The 25,138-nt window shown below is 48.2% G+C and overlaps 1 protein-coding gene across 5 annotated transcripts; it reads right to left on the bottom strand.

Moving 5' to 3' along the window:
• Positions 1-988: 988 nt before the first annotated feature.
• On the bottom strand, positions 989-24,486 carry slc24a2a (solute carrier family 24 member 2a). 5 transcript variants are annotated; one of them, XM_086104863.1, is made up of 12 exons: positions 22,517-24,486; positions 20,719-21,767; positions 13,008-13,056; positions 12,271-12,379; positions 11,161-11,175; positions 8,856-8,906; positions 7,036-7,134; positions 5,854-5,936; positions 4,166-4,300; positions 3,991-4,080; positions 3,675-3,841; positions 989-3,081 (listed from the first exon to the last, which is right to left on the bottom strand). In XM_086104863.1, exons 2-12 carry the CDS (start codon positions 21,606-21,608, stop codon positions 2,832-2,834), a joined length of 1,938 nt encoding a protein of 645 aa, XP_085960989.1. In that variant the 5' UTR covers positions 21,609-21,767; positions 22,517-24,486; the 3' UTR covers positions 989-2,831. The 5 variants fall into 5 exon arrangements, with proteins under 5 accessions (XP_085960989.1, XP_085960990.1, XP_085960992.1 ...); XM_086104864.1 differs by having other exon boundaries at positions 13,008-13,046; positions 20,718-21,767; positions 22,517-24,484; XM_086104866.1 differs by lacking the exon at positions 8,856-8,906 and having other exon boundaries at positions 22,517-24,481.
• Between the last annotated feature and the right edge of the window lie 652 nt (positions 24,487-25,138).

Below are 25,138 nucleotides of genomic sequence, written 5' to 3'. Positions count from 1 at the left end.
CCTTACTATACGTGGTCCTTTTTTTTTCGCCTCAAAACGCCTTGCTATGCATGGTCGGGGTTTTTTTCTGCTAAAAACGCCTTACTATACATGGTCGTTTTCTTCGGCTAAAAACACCTTACTATACATGGTCGTTTTTTTTTTTGTTAAAACGCCATATTAAGAACATATTAATTAACTACTGCAGTAAAACATTAATTCATAAATGTACTGTATATCATATGCTTTTTTGTTTTTCTCAGTATAAATAACACGTACCCTGACTGTTCTACTCTTTGAATAAAAACACTTAATTCAAGCGTTAGGGAGTGCAAGGGGTTATGATGGAGGGGTGTTGCAAATCATGAAGACCTGCCAAGTGGTATGATAGCATTGTTTTATATATGTCCTCGGCTAGGCCTCAGCTTCAAAATCAGTCCTTGGTCCTTGGCCTTGGAGGAAAGTCCTTGGTCCTTGGCCTCGGAAAATTTCTCAAGTACTTGGCCTTGGCCTTGGCCTCGGAGTCAAGTCCTTGGCCTTGGCCTTGGGTTGCCGGTCCTTGGACACAACACTGCTAACTGTCCAGTTAAAAACGGAATTAATTTCATCAGTCTTAAATCCATTTTATAGTATTAAATGTTTGCCTGAATTTCTTATTTTCTTTGCTGATATACAGGTATATTTTCTTACCTTTGATAATGCCGAATAGCGTTTTCAACACCTTCCTTCAAAGAACAAAACAAAAAAAAAACCAATTCCAACTACATAAACGCATTGTCCCACTTAGTGTCGCTTTTGTGTCTGTCGCTTTTGCTTCTTTAAAGAAGAGTTGTTCAAATTTGACCACAAGAGGGTGCAACCTTCCCACCGTTAAACACGGCGAAAGAATTCCACCAGCACATTTAAAAAAAAAATCTGTCATACTGTATCCAGAATGCTGAAATGTTTTCACCATTTTGTCTGACTTGGTCGCGTCAGTTTCATACAAAACCAACATGCAAGGTCATCGTTGCATATTCGAATCAGATCAGCTTTATTTGCTTTATTATATACTTTGTGTTTGTACATAGAGACAAATGTGTTGTACATATATAGATTATATGGTTAATTTGTATCTGTATATATATATATATATATATACATATACATATATATGTACACGTGAAATCAATCGTACATAATCACCCAAAAAAATAAAGACATTTCCAGTGCAAAACGGTGATTGGTGACTTGTGGCAATTAATTCACTTACCTTCGTCAAGCACAATCAAAAGTCCTTCGACGGCATCATTCAAGCAACGTGGCGAAGAGCAACTTTGGCGTCCACTTTGAGTTGATCGCTTGGGCCTTCACGTGCACACAAATGATTGTCCAAACTCAAGCAAAATTAGCTGACACTATACAGTTATATACTCAACAAGCCTTAGAGAGGCAGTTTGGGGATCTTTCATATTTGTTTTTTTTTTTTTTTTTTTTTGCACTTCAATATGTGAAAAAATGTCGGCAGCTTCAGCCCTACCTAGATTTGCTCAACATGAGTATATATAAAAAAAAAGAAGTCATATCCAAACTGGTTTTGCTCGTTTGAAACAAAAATAGATATTTACAAAGTAAAACCTTGTTCTCTTTTCCAATCGAATGCATAAAAGTGTAGAGTTCCGCTGTACAGTCGGTGGGTAACCAGCCCAAAGTAACTCGAACTCAAGCACTTTTTTTTTGTTCCCGCGTTTTACACGTCATTGCCACCAAGATGCTGTTCAGAGACTTGAGGTCAAAGGGCGTCGAAAATGGAAAGGCGGTTGGGTGCCGACGCATGACAACACGTATATTGCTGTTTTATCCACATTCTAGTCGCACACATCGTGAATCGGAGCTCTCTTTTTGCGTACGAGACAAATGGGTGGAGTTTATTTGTGTTCTAGCATAGGGCCTCTATGAGGAAGGGATGGTCATTGCAGCTTAGAAAGTGATCTTGACTAATACTGTTGCTGTTGTTTTTTTCTACGTCTAGAGTGCGCACTGGTTTACATGTTAGCATGTAACATGGTGAAAAACATTTTGGTATACGTTTTTAAAAAAAAAATGCGGATTACTACTATTTGTCTGCGAGTGTCATTTTCTTTTCTTCTTCAGCCGCGACTCGAGCCCAAAGCGCTACACGCCGACTAATCTATCAATTGTGACACGTTTACACTGATAAGTTATTTTCAAATGTATTATTTTGACTTCATAATGGAGGCTTAGTGGGTCCTTAAATACTCATGCTTTTTTTTTTTTTTTGTGTTGGTGCGAGTGTGTGATGTGTTATCTACAATCCGAGGGGCGCAGATTGTTCTGCTACAGTACATTTTATGCTACTGCTAATTATTTCATGGACAAAGTGTTCAAATTGAAAAAGAAAATCCTCTTAAGAGAAAGCGCCTTTTCGGGCGAGTTTAAAAGAGTTTGTTCTTGGTCTTCCCTCTTCTTGTTATCCGTATTTCTTGTGAGCTCCCGGCGGGCGGCGGCTTCATCTGTTAAACCAATAAGTTCACTAGAGGTGGTTCTCCTCAACCTGCCAGTCTTGATAAGCCTGATCTAATGACACTAATGACATGCATAATGCTTTAGAGATTCGGCCGGTGCGCCCGTAATGCGCCCTCTCACCTGCTAATTAAAGAACACAGAAAATCCACTCACGCCAGACCGAGTTTAGTGCCTCTCGTTGGCGTCTCCACTGCACATTTTCCTCACTCCACTTTCATCCAGCACGCAGGAGAACCGATGAGGATGGGGTTTTTTTTTGTTGGTCAGTAAGGGGGAAAGCTGGGGGGGCAGACCTCGGGTACGGGGTGTCCGGGCCCCCCTCCCCCTCAGACGGACACGGGACAGATGAGCACCCGGTCCTCCAGCATGACGCTGACCACCAGGAAGACGAAGTAGAGCATGAACATGATGAAGCCCAGCAGCTTGCTCATGCGCCACTTGCAGGCGGCGATGGAGATGATGACGAAGAGGAGCATGAGGAAGAGCAGCACGATGGCACAGAAAAGTCCGTTGGAGCTCACCGCCACCGGACGCAAGCCGCTGATCAGCGACCACATCAGCCACGGGAACGGAAGCCTGCGCAAAAAAGGCAAAACGGGCGTCGAGTCACGTCAGAGGCAAAGTCGCGACGGCTTTTGGGTTATTTTTGATCGCGTTCGCGGTCGGCACGGCACAAATGAAACGGTTGAAAGTCACTCTTAAAATGTGAATATAGGAGACAAACTCCATCTTGATAAATCGGGACAACGATCTCCGATAAAACGGCTGTTCCGATTCATGGAGCGCCGCTTGTCAACGGCAGATCGGAATCGAGCGCATGTAATTCGAATTTTCATTCCGGTGGGTGTACGAGTCACAAGCGTGACACGTAATGGTAGCAAAGCATGCTGGGAAACCCTCCAAATGATCGTGAAGTTGGGGCATTACTAATAGCGCGAGTAGGTTTCAAATCAATAAATCTGCCTTGTTAATCCGTAAATGTAATGCTGTCATGAAGTTCGGATTTAAAAGCACAGGGGTTCAAAGCGTCAGGGGCAAGTATCGGCTCGTCGTCTGGAAATTACAGTATGTGATGATATCATGAGAAGCACATTTGCACTTCATATAATGAGATACGCATTTGTATGACAGCACAAAAGAGCAAAAGTGCTTTTCGTACGATGCCGTACCCGACAGTAATGTCAAAGATGTTGGAGCCGACGGAGCTGGACACAGCCATGTCGCCGAGGCCCTTGCGTGCCACAATGACGCTGGTGATGAGGTCAGGGATGGACGTTCCAGCCGCTAATATAGTCAGACCCATAATCTCCTCGGTAATCCCGATGGTCTCTCCAACCTGCATAAAAAGATAGAGGGAGGGGGTCGGGGGGGTGGCGTGGGGGGGGGGCTTTAGAGTATATAAAGCCTCCTCCGACGCTCCAGCTATGTTCTAAGTGACATTTGGGAGCCGCTTGATTGGCGTCACACGGGAGTGAAGGGAGATACCTGGTGGGCCCACCACACCATCAGGTAGGAGAAGGCCGCGATCCAGCAGATGGCGCCCAGGAAGGTGATGGGGAAGAACTTCTTGGACGACTGGCAAAGGGAAGGGAGACGAGCACAAAAATGTCAAGCGAGGAGTATCCCCGTGCGCCTGCCGACGAAAAAGGAGAGCGCCTACCGGTTTCCTGACGTCGGGCAGCGTCAGCCACAGCGGGAGGACGATGGGCATGATGAAGAGGTAGGTGAAGCGCTTGCGGCCGGACTCGGGCCACGACAGGCTCAGAGGCTGGTCGTCTTCCTCCTCGTCTTCCGCCTGAAAGCCCGCAACCGGTCAACAAATGTCATGCCTGGAAACACGGACGCCTTTTGCGGTCGCTCTTCACGACATCGCAGAATTTTGCGAGATTTTTGCTGGGATTCTTTTTTGCCGACGGAGCTGAGAGGCACGAGTGTAAAAACAAAAAAACAAAACAAAAAAAAGACAGAAACTGTCCAATGTCAGGGATGACTTCACACTCGATCAAGGAAGCTAAAGTGCAACTATTGCAAAGTACAACCGTCTTAAATGATACAACTACGGCAATGTCGACATAGTTAGCTAATTCGATAAAGCCTAGCAATGCGAGTCAGAAGGCACTGACCGTAGCGCATGGCTCAACTCTAGAAGATTCTCTTCCAATCGCTTTGTTCAAACAAATGCTTGACGTCAGCGTCCATGTCACTCAACAGGCCACATGTCCAACGTCACAGATGCTACAGTCAAGTCAAGTCATGCCAACTGTATTTATAGAGCACTTTCAAACAGCCATCGCTGCATACAAAGTGCTGTACATGGAGCAATTTCACATACACAATAAACAGTAAAACAAATCGGTAATAAAGACGGTAGAAAGCACCAAACAGTAAGACCAAGACCAGAATGCGAGGATGGTGGCTCTCCAAGTGGCCCAAAATAATTGCGACACCCCCTCCCCCCCCACGCCTATTTTCCACGGTGGTATTATAGCTCGCACCAGGAGGCTGCCATTGATCTAATTATGATTGGATTTAGTCGCCATGCGGGGGAGGGATGCTCCCTACATGGCAAATGCCAGCCCCTTACGGGCCGTTCCTGTCCCCCTGGGGACGGCGTACCGAGGCTCCGCTTTAAAAGGGATCGACGTCGTACCCGCTGCAAGGGAAACGCGACATTTGATCCAAAATATTAGACTTTGATGAACGTGCTTCATTTACATGACATCATCCTCCATGCTGGGAATGTAAAGCTCGTTCTTCAAAGAAATTCAGATGGGACGTTATTTCAATCCCGTAATCCACCGAGGATGCGCGCGCGATTCGTTTTGAGCTCCTCTAAAGACGGGATGAGTCAGAAATTCTCCGTCATTTGCAACTGGGAAGCTTTCTCATGAATATTCAAAAAGGGAATATTTGGATGCAGAAGGGGATCATTGCAAGAAAGAACTAAACAGGGGGACGGGGGAGGGGGATTATTTGTTTAGCTTCCGTGAAACTGTGGCCCGCGAGTTTGCAATTTGACCTCTCGTCTCCCCTTCCTTTCCAAACTCGTGCCAATGAATGAACAATTGGTGTGACAGCCCACGGAGCTCCCGGCGTCTTCCTGGATCACACGGGCAGGTGCGCCGTGGGAGGCGTTGCTGAAAATAACCACAAACGCCAGCCAACCCCCCCCCCCCAGATGCTTTGGTACTTGACACCAGAAAAGTTTCTGCCTTGAACTTTGAAGGGCAATCAAGGACAATTTACCGAAACACAAGGTAACTTGTGTTCCTCTCGTTATTTTTTTCTGGACTCGGAAGAAAAAGTTTGGAGAGCCGCGCCGGTGGTGGCGGTGGACTTGTTTCTTACCGCTTGGCCCTCTTGTCCCGCCGTGCCGTTCATGGGCGGGGTCACCTCCACTTGCACGCTGGAGCTGTTGGGCAGGTTCTTCTCTGCGCGGGGATGGAAAAAAAAGACTCCGTGATGAAAGGCAACACACAAGCACCTTCTCGCCATTGCGGCGAGTTGCCCCGCTGGAATGATAAAACGCAGCCAGTCAAAAGCTGGAAGTGCCTCCGTCGTGGCTTTCATCAACGCCCACCTCCCCAAAGGGGGAAAAAACCCCCAGCATATTTCCAGCCGACGTGAGCGTTGCGCCGCTTAGCCGAGCACGCAATCAAGAGGCTAACGCGCTAATGCGGCGCCGTTAACATAATTCGGCCTCACTTTGATTGCGCTGCACAAAAGCGGCGATGAAAGCCGATTCCTGCGGCCTCCTCCGCCTCGTCCTTCCTTTCAAGTGACACTTGCTCACATTAGTGACCGGCTCGTCTCTATCATGTGCTAAACAGCGCTTGAATGATCCATTTGCCACGTCTTGATTATGTTGTCCAGCCTTTCAAGTTTCATCCACACCAAAAGCCGCTCAAGCGTGTCTTGAGGGACATTGCCGAGATGGGGAACGCGGCCGATTCCAAAACTGACGGAAATCGGACACTTTCGCTAAACTCTTTAAAAATTGCGGACATCAACTGGAAGGCAACCATTTACTTTTGATGGGGTGTAAAAGTGTCATGATTCTGTTTATGACCAACAGGTGGCACTGTAGGGCTCCCCCTGCAGCTGCACACCTGTTGGTCGTTATGTCATTAGCTCTATAAAAGGACTCCCTGCCCGGCCACTCATTGTCGGGTCATGTTTGTTTCTGTCATGGTTCTGTTCTAGTTTTTTGAGCTTCAGTCATAGTTTTGTTTGATACTTTGGATTCATTTTCGTTTTGTTATTAGGATTTTGTTTCGGATTTAGTTTTCTGTGTTTTATCAATAGACTTCTTCAAGTACACCCTGCTCATCCCTTCTGCCTGCTTTTTGGGGTCCACCACCACGAACGTGATAAAAAGTGTGAATTCGGGTTTGTCAACTTCAGCAGACGGAACTGTACCGTTTGTTTTGGGCGGTGTGCCATGGGATTTTTTTTTTTCCCCGAGATGTAGCATGGCTCAATAAAGGTCAGGAGACATCGCCAGAAGGAATGCTGCTGCGGCTGTCCTACCTGAACGGCTTGCGACGCCGTTGGCCTTCTCGCTGTCCTCTACTTGGCATTTCTTTTTGGCGATCTTGTGAAGAATGGAGGCTTTCTCTCGGAATTTCCCTGCGCAAAAAAAATTAAAAAAATAAAAAACAGCAGCCGGCGCGGTCGTTAAAAGGCAGAGCCCAGTGGCCCGCCGCTGACTCGGGTTTCCTCCTCCGGCGGTGCCGCGGCGACTGTGACAAAAGTGATGATCCCGCACGTCGTCGTTGTCCTTGCATTTGGGATCTGGAGGTCAGCCGGCTCATGTTGCTTTCTTTTGAGAGCATCAGAAGCTAACGGGAGATGCGAGAGCTCAGTCGATCTCAACTAAACGGGTGATGACGACTTTCTCAGCAGCACCCGCGCTCCTTCGACAGGTCGCAATTGTAGCGAGCGGCTCTTTCTGCAATCAGCTGAAAACGCTCGGACTAGAAAGAGGCGCACGATGGCGCGACATTCTGGCTCTGTAGAGCTTTCGCATGTGAGATTTAGCAACAGCAAATCTCGCCGAACCATTCAAACAACAAACAACACATTTGAGCAAATGACAGCAACATGGATCGCAGCGGTCGATTTCCCAAATTAAAAAAAATGCTCGCGTCACGCAAAGGCAATATGAAAAATCGTCCGTCAATGAAAGGTCACAACCTTGGCATGCCCTCCAGACCACGCGGCGACGCACGCAAGTTGAGGCGCCGCGGGTTTCCCCGCCCGCATGAAAATTCCGATGTCGTGACATCATTAGTTGGAGCCTTCCTCCATGTATGAAACAATTTTTTTGAGACGATCGGGACTGCGTGCGTGGCCTGCCTTCAGGCAATTAGCCTTTTACAATCAATGGCTTTTTCATTTTTAGAGCGCACGGGGGATGTGACGCTGTCAATATCAATTTGCGCTTGCCCAACCGTGTCGGCACTCGTCTGTGACCTTCCGGCAAAATCGTTCGGCACCACCAGCATCTGTCTCATCCCAACCATCGCGCAGACGCGCACAATCTGGCATTTCTGTGGCTGAGCTGCAACAACAACGACACTTTGCACTTTGGCCTTGACGTCCAAACATTTTTCTCATTGCGAACCTCTCGGTATGAAAGTTTCAACACGTTCTCCCGTCAAGGACATTACATTGAGGAATATGTTTCCTGCGAGGACCATTTAACATGCACGCAGAGTTGCGCAATCGGCGTGAACACGGAGGGAGAGAAAAACATTTTTAAGAATAGCTTCAAGTTGTCGCTGTTGTGACGCTCAGTGTATTTTTTTTTTCCTCAACACAAGCTCTGCCTCTTATGAAAGCGCCTTATGGATGACTCACTCCAAGCGGGAAAACTTAGCCACGGCGGCTGCTGCATCGCCGCCGTGTCTGTCAAAGGTGCGAATGGAAGCTCTGAAATGAATGATGGATTTCTCCGCGAAAGAAAGAAAAAAAGAAAAAAAAGCCTCTGTCGCAATGGGCGAGCGACTGCGCCGTGTTTTTACCAGCATGCCTCTTTGATGAGCATTTCAAAACAGAGACTCAAGATGCTACAGAAGCACTGCACAGATTGTAAAAAAAAAAACAACCCCGAGACAAGACGAAAATAGGACATGGTCGCCACGATTTGCACTTTTGTAGTGAAATCTCAAGAGAACAAAACAAAATCAAGGTGCTGCGGTAGTGTCACCAGAAAAACAAGACCAGAAAGAAATTTTAAAAAAAAGAAAAGAAAAAAGGGAGAACAGAGAATAAAGGTCATGGTGGCGATGGAGGAACAAAAAACAAAAAGGACGCCACAGAGAAGTGAAAAATTTTTCAGGGCTTACCTTCCTCAGTCATTGAGTGATAATATTTTAGTTTCCCATATGTCCCAAGCTCTACAAGGCCACAGCAAAAGACGGGGAAGGGGTCAGGGCAACGGACACACAGAGAAAAGGAAAAGAGTAAACAACACTGCACACAAACACAAAAAAAAGGAACTCACAAGTCGTCCCCTGCAAAAGTGCCAAGCCGCAACAAAAACATTCACTTGCCCAACAACGCTGCTTTGATGACAACACATCAGCGTAGCGAGCGAGACATCTGGAGGTGAGCGTGCAAAAAAAAAAAAACAAAACGTAACAAAAGCAAAACCACGAGTCTTCCTCTCCTCCCCTCTATTTCCTTTTCAGCGGATGCAGGTCAAAGGTCGGCTTGTGCTGTGGGCTCCAGCTGCCCTACAATCAGTCGCAATAAATACAAACTGGAACGGCGTTTGCCGACTCAAGTAAGAAGCGAGCGTGGAGACGCGAGGATTCTGCTCCGCGGTGACGACATCTGCTTATTACTCAACATTTGTCATTCATTCGGGCTTCGAGGTTGGATTCCCCCGCCCAACGGGAGCCTCGCTCGCATAGCGGCCGGCCGATCGGGCCTTCAAGACCGGGGGCGGCCTTGAGCTGGCGTTGGAGTGAGGGGGGTGGGGGGGGCAATTAAACCGCAATCACTGCACTCGCCCATCAGAAGAGAGAGAGAGAGAGAGAGAGAGAGAGAGAGAGGGTTGTTGTTTACCAGGGGCCCTCTTGTCCTTGCAGAATGCCCTCTAAACCTCTGCTGAGCCATTTGACTGAGTGCATGCTCACCCAGAGTGGGAGCTTCAGTCTGAAGCCAAAAAAGAAAAAAGCTTTTAGCATCGATTCTTTCACTTGCTTGGTATGAAGAAGCAGAAGGCCGCGTGTATGTGCAATGTATTGTTTTCTATGTACACGATGCGCGGACGGCGAGTCACACCGACGTGACGGCGCGGTGGCGGGCGGTGGGCGGGTGACACCAGGGAGGCCCTGAACACTTTTTCCATTAGCTGGCAAGGTTGTTTTAGTTCACAAAGATGGACGCAATAAGTCCAACTGGAGACAGAAATGCTGGGGGGGGGGGGGGGGGGAACAAGAGGAAAACGACATTTTACGTTTACAAAAGGAATGACTTTGTCAAGTGGGTGCACACAATAGAATCATCTGGACTTCGATACATGTTTTTGAAGTACATTTTCTTTTTTGCAACCACTTGACGAAATCAAATCGAGTCAATTCAGCACACCATTTTTTTCACGGTGTACCAAAAGCCAATAAGAAATGCATTGCGTTTGCGCGTTTTTCAAGTCTCCGCAGCTTTAGACACTTAAGTCAGCCCAAAACGCAACAATCGTTTTTTTGGTTCATATATATATATATGATATAACCCTAACCCATGTTGAATATTTACCACACAATACTTACCAGCGTGTTCTTTTTGGTTTTTTAATTTTGCAATCAAGTAACAGAATTTAAAAAAAACAAAAAAACTAAAACTAATACTAAAGCATAGCACCTCTGAAAAAAAGGTTGCGCTGAAAATAAATGAAAACGAACAAAAAAAAAACCTCAAAATGAAATAAAACTATTAAGTATAATAACCCCGCTAACTGGACACCTTTCTCAGTGCAGAATTCAAGTTGAAATATTTGACACGCCCACACACGTGATCTTGCTTCTGCTTTTTTTTTTTTTTTCCACCACAGCGAGGTCATCGGCTCTCCCAGCAGTTTTTGCTTGCGTTAGCCTGGTCAGGCTGCGACCATGCAGATTTGCATCCCTGCACTGGCGAGGAGAGACATTTAAGACATTTGCGCAAATGAAGAAAAAGAAAAAAAGCACGGGGGGGGGGGGGGTAAAGGTCTGCTCCAACTCCAAAGGTGATCAGACGCAGATTAACCATGCATGCAAACAATGAGGCGAGGTCATCTTTAATCCCCTGTCAGGTTGATTGATTAGAAATCCTGAGGAAGGTCAGCCATCAGGCCGGGACATGAACTCCATTGATGCCTACAGATTGACTGCTAATAACCAACATGAGGAGAGAGAGAGGATGGGCTCGGTGAGGGGGAGTGGGGGGGGGGGGGGACAGGAGGATGGGAACAATGGTCGCAAAGAAGTCCAGAGAGGGGAAATGACATCCACAGAGCAGGATGGAAAAATACGCTTGACCTACGGAAAAGTCAACAGTACATATGGGAGGACACATTGGGACACATCGAGAATTGTCTCCAGGTTAGGGTTAGAATGATGGAAAAGCGCAAGGGGGGGGGGGGGGGTTACAGAAAGAAGATCAACTCACCAGAGTCCGCAAATTCTGAGGGGGACAGTCGAGGAAATACGTGGAGAGACAGAAACAGACAAGATCAATCCAAGCCACACAATTTTGTGTCAATTTAACCCGGGGAAAAATGGGAGTCACGTTGTCGGAGATGCAATTTGTTCAGCCCGTTCTCGCACGTCAACCCGGGAAAGAGATTCGTCTTATATTAGTGTCTGACGTCAAATACGGGACATATTTCATATTGACTGCCAACAATACGCCAATTGGAACACATGCAAAAAGCGAAACGTGAGCCGCTTGAAAAGCCACCTCAGACTTCCTCCTCGGCTTTGACAACTTATTTTCAGAACTGCCCATAAAATATACATGGATGCCCCCCCTCATCCACTCAGATCCCCCACCACGTGCGCTCCATTTAAGAGCCCGGGTGTGCGTGCGGGGATGCGCTGCACCTGCTCAACTCCCGTCGAGCGGCCGAGAGCCCCTCATCGCGCTTTCACAACATCCACAATCTGACTTTGTTTTGCACGAGCACATCGGGAGGAAGCATCGCCTGGAACAAAGATGACGTGCATGCCCGTCATTGGCTCTGAGAGCAATTCCCAGTTTTCCTCGATAAGCCATTTACAATCATGAGAAGCGACTACCCGTCATCTCGAGCACATGAACCAGATCTTGGATTATTATTATTATTATTTTTTAATCGCCCAGACAGATTGATGGATATACTTAGGGATGCAATGTACAAGTCGATACATGCTAATGGGCACTTGAAAGCCCATCTCGGTGCGGTGTGCTAATCTCCACTGAGCTGATTCACTCCAGGCTTTTGAGAGAAATCTCTCGAGACAAACAAAAAATTGTTCGCTGGTTCTTTTGACCCGGTCTGGGATGTTGCCAGAGATTTGTGGAATACCCAACTGTAAGTAGTTTAGGTTCGGTTACCTCCAGGTTGGAAAGATTACAAAAAATTGCAAAGACTGAAAGACACATGGAGGAAATATTTAAAAAAACAACAAAAAAAAACAGAAATAGAAGACAACAGATAAGTGCGGACAATTGGTGAAAAATGCCGCCAGACCTCAGCATAGGCAGTGGAACAAAAATTCAATAAATTGACAATCTCACCTTCACTTAAAGGGTCCAAGGTGTGAATCATGAGCTGGAAAATGCTGTTCCTCATCAAGCTGTTGTGCAAGGAGGCCGAGCTACCCCCCCTCTGAAGACGGGGTCTGGCCTGCGAGGAGACGGGAGACGACGTTAAGAACGCTTCCGGGGCTTCCAACTGAAGGGGAGCCAAATCGACAGCATCTCGATACGCAAGTCAAATACGCTGCGCCAAATGGCTCCGAGGGAGAAACGACTTCTTGGGAATGCCCCGGCTTCTCCAATTATGCTCCCGCTTGGAATATGATTTTCTTAATCCGTTTTTGCACGAAAACCCAAAGCGAAACCTGCGGGCAACGTTGATGAAATAGCACTTCTACTTTCAAACGCGAGGCCCTCGGGTTGCATTTCACAAGTGCACTGAAGTTCTTCCGAGCACCGCCAAGGCCGTTACGTGGTTCCGTGCTCAACTTTTGGGAGAATCGGAGCGTCACCGAAGCTAAGATGGCAGCTTGGAGCCTTCCTTCTTGCCCACCGGCGACGCGTCGAGTGGCGTCCGGTCTTTTATTCCGAGGCCAACGCTGGGTGCGTAGCGCTCGGTCCAAACATCTCCCGTGCGTGTGGTTTTCTCAACAACGCCCGTTTTGTCCAAGGGGAACGACTTGGATGAAGTTAACACAAAGTCACGGCATGGTGGCAGACGTACACGTCATTTAACAGCCACACACACAAAAAAAAAAAGGAGACAAGACACCTACCGACAACTTGCCGTCATCCTCGGGCGCCCCCGGACTCGCCTTCTCAGCCAACACAAAGAAAGAGGAGGGTCAGAAAAGAAGGGGGTTGGGTCAAGAGGGGGTGGGGGGGGGAGAAAAAAACAAGACAAAGATGTGAAGCATGCCGCACGCAACGATACAGAGACGTCACATCACGGTGACGGCCATGATGAGGATGATGATGATGACGATGATGGCGTGAGGAGGAGGACAACAGAACACGTTTGAGGGGATGATTGTTTTGAAAGGCCGAACCGATATCAAATCGCAAAGTAAAGACTCGTCAAAATTGCCAAACATCATTGACCCAGGCAAGAAGATGCTTTGTCTTTTCGAAAAAATGCCAAAGTTGGGTCACTCTTATCTCAAGGCACAACCATACGCAATTCGGTTTCTTAAAAGTAACATTGAGTTGAGTCTGGAAGAGGTTGAACAAAGTCACGGAAACAAAAAAAAAAGAGGCAAGTTGTCACATGGAACTTTTGTGACAAGCATTCTTGTCAGCAGGCATTCTGGCGCGTCTATTTTTGAAAGGCAAACAAACAAAACGGTGAAAACGTGCGCATGTGTGAAACGAAGGCTTCTTGCGACCGCGTTGGTTTTGGATGGTGGAGTACGGAGGCTTTGTTTGCCGGCCTACACGTTCGCTTTGTACAAAATGCGGAGGCGTTGACGTGTGGTGAGAAGATTCACCGAGCCCAGTCAAATGATCTGGATCCTTTCTTTCTAGAAGTCACTTGAAAGCCAGGCATCCGCGTTGCAACTGTGCAGCAAAGCTGTTAACATGACTCGTGCGGAGGAAAAAAAAAATCCTTTGACTTTAGCTCATTGCTGAAAATGTGCAAAGACAGAGACATGAAGTATCGGTACTCACTTGTGGTTTTCACCTTTTCAGTTTTTTTTCTGTTATGTGACGCAGTGGAGCGGACCCCTCCCCCACTTTATAGGAGCTTTGAGCGCATTGGATGGCATCAGTGTTTTCCAGTGCAACTGTGACCTGCATTCATGCTAGCTAGCTACTCTCCACCCTTCAGATGGTCTCCTAAAATGGCCGCTTTAGAGTGCCTCGTTGTCAGCTGTGACTTTTCACGAACTTGAAAACTCTTTTTTTTTTTAAATTAAATTGAATTTCATTTCTTTTCTTTTTTTTAATGAATGGCAATTTTCTTAATCATTCAAATTGGGAAAGGTTGTTTGCAACACTCTTCTCTTACAGCAGGGGTGTCAAACTCATTTTTGTCATGCGCCACATTGTAGGTACGGTTTCTCATGGGGGGGCCGTTATGACTTTGAATCTTGTGAAACCATATAAATGTTTAATCACCCCCACATATTTCATACGCAGCACACAACAAATTGATGGATACCAAGTTTTGAAATCAGTAGTCAAAAATAATGACTTGTTGAAACATTGTTTACATTAGTGTCATAAGGGGTTTGGAAATGATAAAATGCTTGCAATATCTCCAAGTTATTATGGATTACATGTAACAATTTGGAATTTTGGTTTAGACTTAAACAAGCATCGTGGAAGTTGACATGGTTGATTTGCTTTCACGGGCCACATGAAGTGATGTGGCGGGCCAGATATGACCCCCGGTCCTTGACTTTGACACCTGTGTTTTACAGTCACAGAAATCAGGAAAAAAACAAAACAAAACAAGAAGCTGCACGGGGCTTCAACCTGATTATTTCCCAGGCTAATTTTCTCGCACGCTTACAATTGAATTGCTGTTTTTGTCTTGCCCCTCCTCTACGGAGGTGAGTCCAGGTGCCAGATTGAGATTACACGGCGGCTCGCGCGTTAAAACAACGTTAAATATTACGACTAATAATCACACAAAGAGATGAGTATGTTTGTGCGCTCATTTAATACCCGCCTTCCACGTGTTACGTAATGTCACATCAGGAGGCTTCTTGGGAGCGGCTCAGCTGGCGGCGGATGAGCGGGACGAACGGATGGGCGGATGAATTTTTTCGCACATCTTACGTGCACGTGGGGCAACGTTTCGGGGAATTAGCGCTGGGAAAAGTGTCACATGCATGAGCACTTCCACTCCAGCGTCACAAATTGCCAGCAGATTAACGAGGATTTTCCATCGGGCTCTCTCTCAACGTCAGAAGGGATCGGAAGCCATCAGTACCAGCGTTAGAACCTTCGAACCACATGTTGCCGCCAATTCCGTACTACTTTTTTACCACTGGGGTACCATCCGCAATGGCGCTGCGCAAAAAGGGCGGAGCCAACCGATCAAGGTGACTCGTTTGTGTTTGAAATTACGTCATCATCATCAACACTAACAAGAACAACAACAACAACAAAAAGCTCCTCTCCTTCTTCTAAGCCAGCGTGGCATGAAAATAATGAAGTGACAGTTTTGCCGCTATTACTGGTTTTGCGCTGCGAGCTGCCTGCCTCCTTAAAGCGACTTGTGCAAATCTTCCGGCGGGGAACCTGCCTGCCGGAGCGTGACAGAGGCCCCTCCGAGATTTGGCCGTGTACATCAGCCATTGCCCTTTCTTTCCTTTTTTTTTTGCCTGGAGATGATAATAACCATCCTTAAGGCGGTGGGGGTGGGGGCGGAGAAGGTGGATAAAATTTGCACAAGTCAAGAAGCCGCCCACTTGCTAATTAGTAACCCCTTCATTTTTTTTTTCCACTAACAAGCAGAACTAATTACGGAAGCTGCCACCGTGGCTGATTTCCCACAAGGCAGCGCTCACCAGCTCAAATTGCTTCCCCCTCGCACCGCCCACCGACCAATCAGGCGACGGCTTCGGGGAGATGCACGCCAAAAGGACGGGAACACCGAAAAGAACTGCGGTGCCGCCTTCAGAGAATCAACGACGCTCACGAGCGGCTTTTGTATGACCCGTTTCGAAAAACCGATCCGCCGACGACGTGATGGTTCGCGGTCCTGTCGATCGGGCGGAACCGATGGCACATCGAAGCGAGTGAGGCAACCGCAACGGCTGTTGCGCATTGCAAAAATGTCTGTCGACTGTACTTCCACATGTACGTGTGAAATTCTAGACGGCGGGCCGACATCCCCTCGAGAGGAAGCGGAAATGTTGCAAATGCTTCCTGACGAGCAGCATTTTCCAAGTGCCGCCTGCTGACTGACTGACTTTAGCTGTCAATCAGCCGAGGGTCCCGGGTGTTATTTCATGCACCGGCGAGATAAAGAGCCCATCGCCCTTCACATGATGCGTTTACAGTGCAGTTATCTAATTCGACCTCGCGTTCAGAAATAGCTCGGGATCGATGGAGCTCTCAGTTTTCTGCGCGGCCGTCTGACTCTCCTTCAGAGAAAAAAAAAGCAAAACAAAAACAAACACACCTTGTATTTTAAAAGTACACTGTCACGGGGTTTTAAGAAAGCTCATTTGTGAGAGGCTTTTTGACCTTGAATTGACTTTCACAATCTCGATCGCAAAAGTAATTGCCGCTTGCCTTGGAAAAGGATTGCAGTGAGTCAGGGAGCTGTCCGCGGTCCTTAAACGGAGACAAACATTCGGTCGCGGACTCCTAATAAGGTAGATTTTCAATTCCGCAGAACTCAACTGCCCGGTACCGTCAGGCGAAACTCCGAGGGGGGAACCGACATTATTGCCGCACAATGGCCGCACGCGTGACGATCATTTGATTTTCAAATCGCACGCGGCGATTTTTTTTAACTCCTTTTGGATGCGCTACAAAATGCTAATGCGCCGGAGATGACACAGTAGGCACCTGGGATGCAAATGAGAGCGCCGCTGGCCGTTGTTAGCGATGAATGCGGCTCCAAACAACAACAACAACAACAACAACAGCGCCAGGCTATTGATGGCCAAAGTCCAGTCGTGCTGCAGCTGCGTCGGATGACACAACTTGGACTCTTTTATTGTCGCGCTGAGATCAAACTCAAGACGCTCTTCTATTTTGAAACGTGGGTTCACTTGCAGTAAATTGTGCAAATCGGCGACAAGTGAAAAGACAGCAACAACACTTTCTGGAACCGAGGCCACTTCTGGAACTTGGACTCACACAAACGAGTCCTAGAAAAATGGGATTAGACCAAACTTTGTTCAGTTGGTTGCTTGAAATGCCGAGTACAACTAAAGAGATGATTTGTTTGGACAAATATAATGACGGGAACCAAAATAGCTCATGGGTGTATCATTTAAGAGCTGATGTCAAGCCATCGACAAGGTTTTCTTCATAATAACGACCATTAGCGATGACACGATACTAGCAAAAAGACTTCCATGTTTTCTTTTCTGTATTCACAACTCGGGATGTTCAAGGCCATTTTTTTCCAAACCCATACCAGTAGGAGTATTCACTGTTTGAGTACTCACCAAAACTGAGTACCGATCCCACTGGTACTTTTGAATCATAACAATTAATTGAACACCGTGACCCCAAAATTGTGAACAAAGATCCTTCTTTCTGACGCAGATCGTTTTTTGATGTGTCATACTGCCAAAGCAGAGCGCCAACTCCCGCTGAGGAGCACTTATCCGGCCAGATTCTTTTTGCCTTAAGTCCCTGTAGTTGGTATCGGCGGTTTCCATGACTACCCGATACCTTCAAATAAGGTTGATATTGGCCCGATACGACACCTGGTATCATTTCGTGCACGAGTTGGGAAGGCCTGACAAGGTGACAAACATGAAGACGCGGGCAGGATCTTCCGTTTCACGCTGCGCCGAACGCGGCATCGCCGGCGGGAAAGGAAATGCCAGCAGCCTGCTTTGTAACCGATCTTTGAAGCTCAATCCTGACGAAAAATCTCGCCTCTGCGTTCCCGCTATTTTTAGCTTGCGAATGCCGCGAGCAGAGGTCGCAACCCTTCCATCTCAGCGGAGGCAACATCTGCCTGCGTGCACCAGCAACTTATCTGACGACGACGGAGGAATCTTAACCGGCTCCCTGGCTCGGTTTGCCTCACGGTGCAGATTTTCTCCCAGCCAGCCAATCAAGCCGACGTGAGGAATAAATGACTGCCATCGCTCCCAGGTTCCCACCTATAGTTGTGATGTGTAATTAAATTCACCTGTAAATGCATTTTAATGACTAGGAGGCGGCGAGCCAAGAGTGATCCAAATGAGTCGGGGGGAATGGGGGGGGGGGGGGGTTACAAGCAGCATTAGTAAAACGGCCCCATTTGACCCTTCTCCTAATGCGCCATGACTTTTCGCGGTTGTTCTTTCAACAGACCTTTGGACACGTCTCATTCAGGCATCAACCAGCTAAGAAGCTTAGCGGAACGCGCGGCACTTTACGATACCATGTGCCGCCATGGTCTACAGCTCGCCGGATGGGTCGTCGCATTTATTTATCCAGCCACCCATTTTCGGATCCGCTTTATCGTCACAAGGGTTGCGAGGGTGGGGGGGGGGGGGTTTGCTGGAGCCTATCCAAGGCATCTTCGGGCAGTAGGCGGGGGACACCCTGAACCGGTCGCCAGCCAATCGCAGGGCACACAGAGACGAGCTACCATCCGCGCTCACACTCACACCTAGGGACAATTTTGAATGTTCAATCAGCCTGATTTTGGAATGTGGGAGGAAACCGGAGTACCCGTAGAAAACCCACGCAGGCCCGGGGAGAACATGCAAACTCCACACAGGGAGGCCGGAGCTGCAATCGAACCTGGCACCTGTGCACTTATCTATTTTTTTTTTTTCCCCGACACCACAACAAATTTTCCAATAATCACTTCTTGCGACGCTGCTTTGGTCAAAAGCCTCGGTGAGATTAATCCGCAGACCAAGCGCTCAATAAGCAAACAAAAGGTATTAGGCAGCGGTCGGGATGAACAAATAGGTAAAGACGTCCGTGCGACATCTGTGCTGCTCAAATCAAATCGCATGCTGTGCACTGGGATTAGCGCATTGACTGACTGCTGCAATACAATTCCGCTGCATGACTTTGCCCCCCCACCACCACCCCCCTGCCCCCGATTTTTGGGGAAAAACAGGCTCTGGGGCTTAAGTTGCGGGAACAACAAAATAAGAGGAACCGCCGGCAGGCTCAAAGCTCAACGAGTGTTTTAAGAGTCGATTGTTTTCCTTCGCAAGTCGAAATTAAATTTCGGTCCTGCGCTGGACTCTGCTGGCTGACAAAAAAAAAAAAGTGTTTGATGTGCCCGCCTTACGTTGTTGATGAAGATAAGCCATATATGGCAATCGCGCATTTTGTCATGATGAGTTAGCACATGTTTATGAGCTGCATAAAACATTTTATCGGTGATCGTCAATGCAAGCTAGCGTACGCCACAAGCCCCTTTTTAATCAAACGCGCATGTGACAAACTCATTTCTTGCGGCACTCCGACACAAATAAACTGTGTCTACTACGTTTCTTAATAAAAAGATTTGTTCTTTTCATTTTGGCAAAACAGATATTACAAGTATTCCCACCTCGGAGCCCGTCAGGTCCTTCACCTAAATTGGACAACAGAATTTCTATTTGCTTGTCACGATTTTTCATGACTTGTTTTTTCAACTTCAATTTGTCGAATTGAATATTTGGTGTCACGACGGAATTCGGGGGCAAAATATGATGAGGTGATGATACATTGGTCGAGTTGTCACGGTCACAATATGATACCTTTCACTGTCCTTAAAAGAAAGGCAATTTGTCCCACCTTGAGCCTGACGTTTTGTTCTGATGCATCACGGGAACGTCACGGCTGAGAAGACGGCCCTCCTCGGTCACACGGCGTCGGGTTATCTATCTATCTATCTATGTCACAATTCGAGCGGGCGGCACTCGCCCTGCTCAAATTACCAATTAAAACCCAAAATGAGACACACGCGCGCGTCCCCAAAGTGTCAGGACGTGATGAAAAATGGCGACTCTTTGGAAGAATCCGGTCCAATTCCGTGTGGGCCTTTGTTGCCCTAATTAACCCGGACGACTCGTCTGACTACTCCCCAAAACACAAATGCCAATTACCCGCAGCAAAACATCATCACGTCGCCGGCGTCTACTATGACTTCTTGAGTCATCGGCGTCGGCACCCAGAATGCTTTGCAGCTCAAGGTCACCTCGCTTGTCTGGCAACGAGCCGGCGCAGCTTCCTCCTCCCGCGCCTGTCAAACAAACCGATTGAGCGGATCCTTGTGCGACATCGCCAAATGTAAAAAGTGCCGCCTCTTCCTCATGGAATTTGAAAACACGTCCTCAGGGCAAATCCTGCCCCCCCCCCCCCCCCCCCCACCCACAAATGAATAAATAAAGGCTTTATGAGACAATGCTCTCCAAATTTCATTTCCACCTCATGTCACAAGGAAAGCTAAATCCCCCCGCGGATAATCTGCACGCCGGCGCCGGGACGACCGCCGAGCAAGCCCACGCGGCGTTTAGCGGCGTCGTTTGCTGTTAAGTGGCCGCACCTCAGCCGCTTGCGGTTGTGCCGACTCACGGGGAATGAAGCCAACGGATCGCAAATGGCTTCCTCGGGACTTCCGGAGGATTTGTTACTCGGGCGCAATTTGAAGAGCTTAACCCGGGACGACACGTTTGACTCATTTTTATTCATCTCCTGAAACCGGATGATTTTTTCTCTCGGGGCCGACATGTTTTAAAGCGTCGCTCTGCGGGGGCCTCGATCAGGAATGGCGAGCTTAATGACATGGGAGGTGCGCATCCTGAAAGCGGCGTCGGACGGTTTTGGGGAAGAAGGCCGAGAAGCCCACTCACCTTGGGCTGCACCTCTACCTCCACCACTTGGTTCTTGTTCATGCAGTTCTTGACGAAGCCCTCCACGGTGCTGTTGAACTTCATGAAGATGACGTAGGCGGCGTATCCCGACAGCAGCGTGATACTTTCCCACACGGAGATGAAGTTGTCGAGGAAGAAGACGATGAGCAGGATGAGATCCAGGATGTAGAAGGAGACGTCGCGGAAGAGCGGCCACCACGTCAGGTTGAGGATCTCCTTGGAGAAGATGGCGCACATGCCGATGACGAAGAGGATGTTGAAGACGGCCGAGCCCACGATGGTGCCGATGCCCACGTTGCTGTGCGAGATGAAGACGCCGATGATGGACGTGAAGAGCTCGGGGGCCGAGCCGCCCGCCGCCATGAAGGTGGCGCCGGCCACGTCGTCCGAGATGGTCAGCTTCTCGGTGATGACCGTGAGCGCCGGGACGAAGAACTCGTCGCATACGATGGCTAAGGCGATGAACATGTAGATCATGCCGAACATGTGGAGGATCACCGCCCCCCGGCGCTTCTGCTGGAGGTCAAAAAGGTCCGGCGGGTACTCCGCTTGGCTTTCGTTGCCGCCGGCCGATCCGTTGGCCTCCTTCGGCTGTCGGCTGAAGAGCAGAGTCCTGTGGGGCACCGGCTGGCGGAGGCTCTCGCCGGGCGCCGAATCACCCAAAGCGGCAGAGTTCCACGTCAAGGCACACACGGACACGGCACTTACGGCCAGCAGGCTCACCACAAGGCCCAAGATCCGCACCGGCCTCAGTTTTCTCCGCAAACAGCGGTGACCCCTCCTCTCGCAGGCGGCCGCGGCTCCCGCGGGCGGCGGCTCGGCCGGGCGGACGCATGGCGGACGCATGTCTGGGCGCTTCTGGAGCGGCATCGCTCCCGCTGGCTTGGTAGGATGAAGGGGAAAGTCGGGCGGGGGCGCGGGTTTTTACCGGAGATAGTAAAACATGGTTTGGGCCTCAAACGCGTTGAAAGGACTGCTGGCACTTTCCTGGATCGGGCTTGCCAAATGTTGCCTTCATATTAGCCTCCGCTGGAAAAAAAAAAAAAAAACAACAAAGAAGAAAAGACACAATGAGAAATTGACAGCATGTGACTTGACCATTGTTGTCGTTTTAGGGCCACATCCAACTCTGAAATATTAAATAACAAGACCGGCAATAGGAGAACACATGTTGCAATTTATCTTTGCTGTACATTTTGTTTGGGGGGGCACACTGGCTTGTCTCTTTTGCCCTTTGAGTCAATCTTGAGAACAAAATGTACCTTTTTGCTCCCGGTGGCACAATTGGGTCCATTTTTTTATAGATTACACCTTCAGGGATGGAAATCAACACCTACTCTACCTCCATTTCTGACAGCGCATACAACAAAGTGCTGCGATCATTTTGCTCATTCTGTGGCCCGAATAGACTACCAAGAAAAATAATAACCCAAATAATCAAACGTAAAATATGGCAAAACTTGATCGGGGCAGATTCTTTTTGGCATGCGCCAAACTGCAGGAAGAAAAATCACAAGAAGGTCGTTGGATAACGAGCATCCGAACCGTGATGACGCTGCTGAAAACGGCCGATAGCTCTTATTATTCTTCCTTTATTTTGACGGCCAAAGCCCATCCGCGCTGCCGTTAAGTCTGCCCTTTACTGATGCATTCGTCCTCTCGGCTGTATTCAATCAAAAGAAAGAGGAGGGGGGAAAAAACCCCCACAACCCAACGCGTAATCTGCACGCGGATGCGCAGCACGGCACGGCTGCAAGACGTGTGAGGTCTCGCCTTACCTTAGATGGAGGCAACAGACAGCAGCGGGTTGCAAATTCACAGTCCGGTGCCCTCTTGCTCTCTTTGAGCACAAAAATGTCACCGGTCTCGACTGTAGCGACGGACAGAGGAGGAGCTTTTGACAGAAGAGGAGGAGGAGGAGGAGGAGGAGGAGGTGGCGGCGGCAGAGGGGGGGGGGGGGGATGCTCACGCCTCCTCTCTTGCCTCACCGTCTCGGCTCAGCATCGTCCATCCCGGATGAAAGCAAACACATGAATTGCTTGTTAAAAAAAATAAAAATAAAAATAGAAACCATTGGCAAATGTGACCAAGTGACGCGCTGAGCTGCGCCGAGCACGTGATCGAGATGATTAAAGTCAGGTAAAGAGGCGCATTCCCACCCTCCGCACACCCCCAACCAGGTTCAAGCTGCTGCGTGCGTATGGCTTTTGGTGATGCTGCATGTTACCGTGGTTACCGAGCAATGACAGCTTTCCTCCTCTTTTTATCCCCTCTCCCCGTCCTCGGGCCTGGCGTCCTGCACGAACAGGTGGCCGTGCTTTCAGACCGGAGGCTGATTGATGGGGAAGCCGACATAAAGGTCATTTCAAGGTTACATGCAAGACGGGGCAATGGGGGATTCAGCGTCCTCACATTTCTTCCACTAACTGCAGCAGTGCACGCTATAGCTCAGGGTTGGCCTACTGAAATGCTGGAGGGGCCACAATCGGACAAAATATGCGCATATAAGCAAAATACGTGCCCTTAATATAGTGCATTGTTAATAACACATTTCTCTATGCAGGTATAAAGAATTCACTATTCTTTGCCAAGAACAAAGGCTTTGAAGCAAACAACACAATAAACACATTCTGTCTTTTTTTTTTAAGGACTTGCATAAAAATAAGATTTGATTGGATTTGACTTTTTTATAACCATTCAAGGACAGCACAAAACGGCTCAATAAGAAACCAACATTAAGCGCGACAACTCATTTTGCATGCTTATTCTCACACACACACACACACACACACACACACACACACACACACACACACACACACACACACACACACACACACACACACACACACACACACACACACACACACACTCAAAAATTAAACATTATTGAGCTACAATGTCCAGCATATGATTCCAAATCCACAAAAACAAATAAATAAATAAATGAAATACAATTTAAGAGGCCTACTCACATTGTAACATAGGGCAGTCTCAAGGTTGGTGTAAGCTTGACGGTCCCCAATGTGTTTACACGGGGACCGTCCACACCGGGGAGACATTTTTGTACGTGCGCAGTGCGGAAAATGTGGGCAAGGCGGACGCCGCACAGAAGGCCATGGCGGCCGAAATGATACAATTTTGCGGACCTCGCGGATGCATTCTGCAAAAACCAAGCTCATGACCCAGTGTCATTGCAGCTAAGACCTGTCTGCCATCTAGTGGTGATCGGTGATATTACAACTGAATGTGACCGTCGCCCCATGAATATTCGCGATTCCACAGATTTTTTTTTTTAATACTTTTTCTTATTTTGGATCGTTACCGTTTTTTCCAGGCTTCCCCCACCCCCCTCAACCTTTCCTCTAGTTTTTCGGGGAAAACGCATATTACATGCTTGTCACCATTTTTTGTTGTTGTTGTTTTTTTTTTAAAGTAATGTACTGAGCACATTTTTCAGTCTTTTTCTCTGGATTTTCACGACACGCTAAAATCAAACGGTGGATTGGTGGACTCCAAAACACCTTGTGTGTTTCCAGTGGTAGTGCCGCCCCAGTGAAAAGCCTCAAGGGACAAAACCGTCCTACTGGCTTTTGGCCAGCTATTTACCGCGACACCAAGAGACCTTTTCAGAACTTGTGGAAACAATAGGCAGGTGCCAGAGCACTTCGGGGTGGAAGAATGTGAGCCACGAGCCCTAAAGTGCTTCGGTTTTGTCCCCCCCGGAACTACATGTGACATCCTGCAACAGTATATATAATAAATCATAATCGACTGACCTGATTGATTGACTTTCTCCCATCACCCCCCCCCGCCGCTATCGACACTTTAGGATTCAGTGAAATCCTCAAAATGTGTTTGGGATTGACCCGAAACGGACGCGGACATTTACCAAGCGTCATCCCTTTCATAAAAGTCAGCACAAAACCTCGAGGAGCCCCTCGGAGGCCCCTCGCTGGCAAGTCTCATCAACTTTTCAAGGCGATTAAATGGACTGCTGAGTGGACACGTAAGGCAATGAGAGGGGATGTTCTCGTGTGAGTGATAGCGGGCCTCGTCATTAAAATGCACTAAAAGATGACCTGTCGGAAAAGTCCATCGAATCAGCGCACGCGGCTCTAACGCCAGCTCTCCCTATGACGCCCGTCGATAGTTTTCTCATCGAACCAGATCCCTCCAGGCTGTCAGCTCGTTTTACCCACCCAACAATGGCTTGGCAGCCTCGCCGCTCGCTGTCCGGGTACCTTTCCAGCATAAAACTGTTGACTGGTCACGCGTGGGTCATGAAGGGGGGGGGGGGCATGCTTGTTTTGATTTGACAAAAACAAGAGAAATTTCCATGGCAGCCCTGCCGCGCCCCCTTCTGAAACGGCACAACCCACCCCACCCCTCGCTCGGGC

This window comes from Hippocampus guttulatus, chromosome 2 (assembly GCF_054856545.1).
Source record: "Hippocampus guttulatus isolate MCC_2025c chromosome 2, RoL_Hgut_1.0, whole genome shotgun sequence".
NCBI lineage: Eukaryota > Metazoa > Chordata > Actinopteri > Syngnathiformes > Syngnathidae > Hippocampus > Hippocampus guttulatus.
The sequence above is the reverse complement of the archived record's forward strand: the minus strand, read 5'-3'. Positions and strand labels throughout refer to the sequence as shown.